Raw genomic sequence first — 7,316 nt, 5'->3', positions numbered from 1 at the left:
AGAGAGAGAGAGAGAGAGTGAGAGAGAGAGAGAGAGAGAGAGAGTGAGAGAGAGCGATAGAGAGGACAGGAAACTGAATGAGGCAAGCAGGACTCACAGCATCAGTGCATGCGCATTAATCACAGCACTGATGCAAAAAAAAAGTGTTTTTAATCATTGAAATGTCCATCTACACTCCCACTGGAGCACCTCCAAGTTGCAAGAAGTGCAAATACTGATAAAACAAAACATGATGGCCGAAATTCTACATTTTATATTTGTCTGGATCTACAAATTTTACATTAAGACTGTCAGTATTCACTGAAAAGGTAAAGATATCAATCAGAAGGCAGCATTACTGGGTGTTTTTGTGATTGCTCTTCTCCTACCTGGTGAAACTGTAGCCAGTCTTCATGACTGTAAGGGAAGGATCCGCCAAGGTCAGAGGTCAACTGCTGTCCATCAACTGTCTTATGGAGAGCTTTTAGTGACGTCACAACATCTATCTGAAAGAAAAGATCATGTACTTTAACATACTGTACTGCACGTGTGTGAGACCCAAGCATGAGAAAAGTCTCTTCTGCTCACCAGGGCTACATTCATTTGAACAAAAATACAGTCAAAACAGTAATATTGTGAAATATTATTACAATTTAAAATATTAGAATTTTATATTCGAATATATTTTAAAATGTAATGTATACCCTGCTGAATTTTCAGTATCATTACATGATCCTTCAGAAATCATTCTAATATGCTGATTTTCTGCTCAAGAAACAGTCATGTTGAAAACAGTTGTGCTGATTAATATTTTTGTGGAAACCGTGATACATTTTATGTTTTAGGATTCTTTGATGAATAGAAAGAACAAAAGAACAGCATTTATTTGAAACGGAAACTGTTTGCAACATTTGAAATGTTTTTACTGTCAATTTCGATTAATTTAATGCATCGTAATATTGTGAAATATTATTACAATTTAAAATATTAGAATTTTATATTCGACTATATTTTAAAATGTAATGTATACCCTGCTGAATTTTCAGTATCATTACATGATCCTTCAGAAATCATTCTAATATGCTGATTTTCTGCTCAAGAAACAGTCATGTTGAAAACAGTTGTGCTGATTAATATTTTTGTGGAAACCGTGATACATTTTATGTTTTAGGATTCTTTGATGAATAGAAAGAACAAAAGAACAGCATTTATTTGAAACGGAAACTGTTTGCAACATTTGAAATGTTTTTACTGTCAATTTCGATTAATTTAATGCATCCTTGCTGAATTAAAAAAATAACTGCTTTAAAAAAAAAAAATGTGAAAGCAGCAATAAAATGCCAAAGGAGTTCAACATCTGCATATAGTAACAGGTACTGTATATCAGCCTACAAACCCCAGATCAACACCCAGAGCTGAAGGCATGTATATCTGAACTCAGAGAGAGCAGACATTCTAGGAGTTAATGAAAAGGTTGCAGGTTTCCATGAAGGCGTAATTGCAGGGCACAATGAGTGTGTTTGGGAGTGTTAATTACCTGCAGACCAGGATGTTTTTCCCGTCGAGGATTTGCGTCTTTATCAACAAGCATCAAGATAGTGTGCACTGCATGAAGGGCCTGCTCCTGTATAACACACACATTCATCAGACACATAGGTTGGTGTGTGAAACATGCAGAAAGAGTAGCTGCAGTTGCACTCTTGACTGCCGCCTACTAGACAACTTCTTTTCTAGACTGTGTGCATAAAGGATGTGTTCAGATGTTGATGCTGGAAGTTGGTGGTGATGATTGTTTTCTGGGCAGATCCTCACCTGAACCATGAGCAGGGATTTGTAGAACACAGAGGGCAGAGGGCACTTCCTGCTGTCAATCACTACGGTCAGTCCCAGCTCTCTGACCTCCATCCTGTAAACACATACATCTTCTTTTACATCAGTAAGTAAAGCCATATTTGGTATAGCATATTACATTTGTGCAGCTTCCAGGAGAATGATAAAACCATCAATATTGTCAAAACAACAGCCATCAAAACACATTTTAATTCTTGACAGACAGTAAATTCAAAGTGTGCAGCAACATTTGAATCTATTCTTAAAGCATGTGGATTTATCAGTGCTTGTAAATATGGCAATTCTAGATATAATGTCAACTCAGTGACAGGGAGGAAACATAAATAGCTATATGCTGTAATATATACAATGTAGCTTTATAAAATATAAGGAATAATCGTCCCGAACATACTTTTGGGGTTTATTTTTGGATAATAACTGGCTGATTGTACTTATTCCCCTTATTAAAGCTACTCACCAGTCACCAAATAAATAAGTACGTGGATATAAAATATTGACGTGTGTTTAAATTGGCTATGTATTATTATTATTAAGGAAAATAAGAAAAAAAAACTCCATCATAATGTACTGTAAGTCTGAACAGAACAATTGTCTTGCACTTGTTGGGTTTGTTTGAAACGAAAGCGCGAGAGAAAGTAGTGCCGGTTTCTTTTACCTGGATGAACGGAAGCGTTGTCACGGACATCGGCAAAACTACTTAAACATTACACAGATGATAATGTCATCTTGGTTCTAGAATGAAAATTAATAAATATATAGCCTATGATATATATTTCTTAATTCAAATTCTACTCAGATTTTGAATTAAGAAATAGGCCTACATTTTAGGCACAAACATGCCTGATAGGCTAATGAGGCCATTTCACATGCTCTGTATTTGGACTGCTACTCCATGTCTTTTACTGCCCTCTTATGGTGATTGAGCAGATTGGTCTCGGTTTGGTACCTGGGAATGGAGTGCAGGTAGAGTAACACTCTGCAGAACTCATGAGGAGAAAGTTGAGAGGACGCCCAGCCTTTCCTGCCCCCGTAGACCTCAACCACAGCCCGGCCAGCTCTGTCACGACTGCCTGGTATTGGTAAGAGAACATACAGTATTGAGTTAAAACAACACGATTTAACAGAATGACCATATTTTCTGTGCATGTGTGCAATAGCTTTGGCATTTTAGCAACTAACATGACAGCATTTGAGAGCAAAAGCAAATAAATCACTATTGTCTGAAGAACACACTTCAGAAAAAGTTGTGTATTTTCTGTATTTGGATTGCACGTGGCTGCATGCTAACCGCTACATTATAGAGGCTTGTCAAAACTGTCAGGCCTCAAAAACTGTAGAGAGGAGAGTTTGAACGTTTCCTGTTTACTGCCATCAGAATTGACATTTGATGCATTTAGCTTTATCTAGAGTGGAATGAGCAACATGTGCATGTAGAAAGTTAGAAGCAAGTAGTCATTTAGAAGGTAATTTTGGCAAAAGTAACTTAGATCTGGGTGTTACTCGCATATTTTTCTTATGTGAGATCATGTGTTATGTGAGAGCCGACTTAAATTCAGTTATTAGTCACTGATGACTCTCCATGTATTGAATTAAAGGGTTAGTTCACCCAAAAAAGAAAATTCTGTCATTAATTACTCACCCTCCTGTTGTTCGAAACCCGTAAAACCTTCGTTCATCATTGGAGCACAATTTAAGATATTTTTGATGAAATCTGAGGGCTCTCTAACCCTCCCATAGACAGCAAGGTAACTACCACGTTGAAGGTCCAGAAAAGTACTAGGATGATCGACAAAGAAGTTTGTGTGATATCAGTGGTTCAGCTGTAAAGTTACGAAGCTACGAGAATACTTTTTTGTGCAAAGAAAACAAAAATAACGTCTCTACTGCATCCCGTGTGGATCGCGTTCACGACAGTACCATGACGCGAGCGTGTGGCGGTGCTGACCCAGATCCGGCGTAATGACGTCATCACGCTGCCACACGCTCGTGTCATGGTACTGTCGTGAACGAGATCCACAAGTGACGCAGAAAAAGTTTTGTTTTCTTTGCGCAAAAAAGTATTCTGTCTATGGGAGGGTCAGAGAGCCCTCAGATTTCATCAAAAATATCTTAAATTGTGTTCCGAAGATGAACGAAGGTCTTACGGGTTTCGAACAACACAAGGGTGAGTAATTAATGACAGAATTTAAATTTTTGGGTGAACTAACCCTTTAATCAATGGTTCTACTACTTTTGGTTCTCTTGTATCTGTTTTTCAAACAAATGTACTGTATCATGTGTCATCAAAAGATGTATGGACTGTTTTTATTTTATTTTTGTTGATGAAACAGAGTAAATGTGACAATTAGATTTTTTGAGTGAACAATTCTTGCTCAAGGGAACAGTTGTTTATATATTAGTCTTTGCCCAGTCCTAGCCCTGAATTTTAAACACACCACAACACATAAATTCACACTTAAAAATGGTTAAAAATTGATTAGGAAGCATACCCGGTAAACAGATGATGCCTAGCTTGAGAAGGCTCTTGATTGAGGGGTCCTGGGAAAATAAAGTTGCCTGAACTCCATTCTCAGGCTGGCCAGTCAAGAGCTGATCAGCGTCTGATTTCTGGAGCTCTACTCCATTAACAGCTGGAGTTCCAGTCTTTCCAGATGAGTAGACTTCTTCAAAAGATGGGAAATTACATTTATTTTCAACATAGGTAAATATGCCAACACAAAAGATGGTGATTAAAAAAACTAATTCTACTTTTTCTGAACTTATTGCTTGAGTGAAAAGATGTGTGCCACAGCTAGATGGAGCTGTTGATCTCTTTTTGGGGAAAAAATGACTTGTAAACTAAATCCATCACCCTCCTCTTCCCATTTACAAAGACATCTAGCAGCTTCCCCATAAAACAGGGGGGATGTTGTTATTTCTGTTTCCTGCTCTTTGCTCTTCTTGGTCCTCATGAATGCTTTCGTTTTGTTCTGCTAAAGAAAGAAATCAGATGAAGGACTGCAGAAATTCCCCTGTGGAACGCTGTGCACGGTCCTGACCTTTGGCCAGTGTCACATTGCACTCTTTTAAGATGACCTTTCAGAAGGGTTTATTTTCTCCTCAGCAATTGACCAGGGTCAAGGTTGTCTGTAAATCAGTTGATATGTCATGGCGGATGGCAACTAGACGTGGCCTCATAGTGGTTTCATTTTTGTACAAGCAACTGTTCATATCAGTCATGTTTGAACATGCTTTTCATTTAAGGATAAAGGTCTAAAAAACAGCATGCTGGCCAGACGTCATGTTGCTTTAGATGTTCATTTGACATCAAAGTGAGATGTGGGGTAAAATCTGTATGCAATTAGTTGACACACACAGCAAGGAACCACAGAAAATAATTGTTAAACTATTTCTTTTGTATTTGCTTCTTCTAAATGCCTGTAACAAATCAGAAGCACAAGTCTCTTTTACATGCAGAGGTCAAACTCAACTTACCCTTTCTTGCTTCTTGTCGTCTGTTTAATTTTGGGGACACCAAATTAGCTGTGTGTTTTATTCCCTGGATAGCAGGCAACATGGGAATGATTTCTGGATAGACATCACTGCGGCTTCTGTTGGTTGGCTTGTGCGATTGCAGACACTCTTTGGTTGTTTCCGAGACTGAAGAGGATGAGCGGGATTTAGACCTGTTTTTACCTTTGATCACCTGTACAGGTGAACCTTAAGTGTTTTTTAAATTTGTTTTCAGTTTAGTTTTGTCTAGTTTTCAGTTGTTTTTACTCTCATTGTTAGTTTTAGTTTTTTATTTTAAATTACGACTTTCAGTTTGTTTGTTTTAGTTTTCCATAGTTAATGCACAGACTTTTTTTTTTAGAATAGTGAAAAATTATTTCAGTTCGGTTTTCATGTTGGTTTAAGTTAAAAAACTATTTTCATTTGGTTTATTATTGTTTTCATTAACAATGATTACGTTGACATGGCCTGACAGTATTTACAGTAAGTAGTGTTTGCTAAGACAACATCACTGTTATTATTGCACATACTTAAGCTTAGTGTTTTGAACAAATACCTAACCATAAGTCTTCAGCTTCTTGAAGTTGTATCTCATTTTATACTATTTGTGCTGCAGACATGAATGATTCCTCCAAGTCTGCAGTTTATTGAATCACTGGAGAATCCCCAGTTTGAGTCATTGAATGATACAGACATCAGATGTCTGCTTTGTCATGTGCTCATGAAGTGTGCACACATTGATGTTTATCTGCGCTAGACTTTCTCACGTTCTCACCGTTTCCTGCTTGATATTCCAAGTGATTTGAAGCATTTCGAATTGTAAGCTTATCCTCAGTGTGTATGTTTTATGATCCTGAACAAAATTAGAACTGGACCTTCCACAATAGGTTTAATGATTAATAATTTTGAACGATTGTGGAAAGACACAATAGCCTTTTTGTGTAATCATTAACCAAAGTAGTTTGTCTGGCCCATGCTTGTGTCTCATTCCGGGTGGTCCGTCCCGGGTGCATGTGGAACCTCTTCGGTCCTCTGGCTGACTTTCCCATCCTCAGCCTTTCTTCTTCTTCAGTAAACACATCTGCATGGTGCAGATCACTGTCTCGCCATGGCTCTGAGCCCGTCATTCTGTTTAACCCCCCGTTACTTCTCTTGTTACACGTCCACACCTCGGTTTTCCAAACATGTCCAAGTCAAACTTCATTTAACAAATCCTCAGAATCCCAAATGAAGGATATCTGGAGCCTGGCGCTGTTCCTGTAGTCTGGTATTTGCATTCAGGAGACTGTCAATTGCATTTCTCAGTGTTTTTGTAAATATCACCCTTAGACGAAGCCCTTGGCTGAACTTTGGAAAGTTAATTTGAAGGGTCATTTGATATCTGGAGATATGGGTCTTTTTTTAGCACTTTAAGAAATAATGTCTGTCTGTCTGTCTGTCTTCTCACCTGCAAGAGCCTTCATTTTAGCAGTACAGTTTTAATGTGTGACAACTCTCAATTAAATCTACACATAAATATCTGTTGCAAAAACATCTTTTCATTCGGCAGTGCACAAGTCTCTCTATAATTACATGATCTCAACAGGTAATTCTTCAGCGATTCTTCAGTCTGATGTTTGAAACACACCAAAGCTCAACTATCATTAATTTTGATGCTTTTTGCAGATGATTTCATAAATGCACAGTAAACAACCAGGTTTTGAACAGCCTTGTATTTAGTGGTGTTTGCTAAGGCGGGCATTACTAATAGGCTACTCACTTACTAAAGTCACAACAGTATCAGTGAAGATTTTTATAGCATGTCTTCCAATCAATTCTATTAATTTATTATTCATTATACAAAAATTGTGAACATATTTAATTGTGCGCTTTTAGGATACAAAAATGCAAGCTACAGTATGAAATTTCTTTTGGCAAGACTATTTTAGCATTTTTATCCGCCCCCCCCCCCCCCCCCCCCCCCCCCCCCCCCCCCCACACCCCCCACCCAGTAC

The 7,316-nt window shown here is 37.9% G+C and overlaps 1 protein-coding gene across 1 annotated transcript in view; it reads right to left on the bottom strand.

Moving 5' to 3' along the window:
* Nucleotides 1–6,785, bottom strand: part of LOC107582340 (pleckstrin homology domain-containing family G member 4B-like) — a 19,964-nt gene extending 13,179 nt beyond the window's left edge. Inside the window, exons 1-7 of the mRNA XM_016268137.1 lie at nucleotides 6,770–6,785; nucleotides 5,305–5,529; nucleotides 4,320–4,493; nucleotides 2,777–2,900; nucleotides 1,792–1,885; nucleotides 1,517–1,603; nucleotides 369–485 (exon numbers count right to left, since the gene is read on the bottom strand). Of these exons, the coding sequence (XP_016123623.1) occupies nucleotides 369–485; nucleotides 1,517–1,603; nucleotides 1,792–1,885; nucleotides 2,777–2,900; nucleotides 4,320–4,493; nucleotides 5,305–5,529; nucleotides 6,770–6,785 (837 nt within the window). The remainder of the gene's footprint in view (nucleotides 1–368; nucleotides 486–1,516; nucleotides 1,604–1,791; nucleotides 1,886–2,776; nucleotides 2,901–4,319; nucleotides 4,494–5,304; nucleotides 5,530–6,769) is intronic.
* Nucleotides 6,786–7,316: the final 531 nt, after the last annotated feature.

The sequence above is a fragment of the Sinocyclocheilus grahami genome, unplaced genomic scaffold (genome assembly GCF_001515645.1).
Source record: "Sinocyclocheilus grahami isolate Dianchi unplaced genomic scaffold, SAMN03320097.WGS_v1.1 scaffold43.1, whole genome shotgun sequence".
Classification (NCBI taxonomy): domain Eukaryota; kingdom Metazoa; phylum Chordata; class Actinopteri; order Cypriniformes; family Cyprinidae; genus Sinocyclocheilus; species Sinocyclocheilus grahami.
Note: the sequence above shows the minus strand (reverse complement) of the source record. Positions and strands in the feature narration are given on the sequence as shown.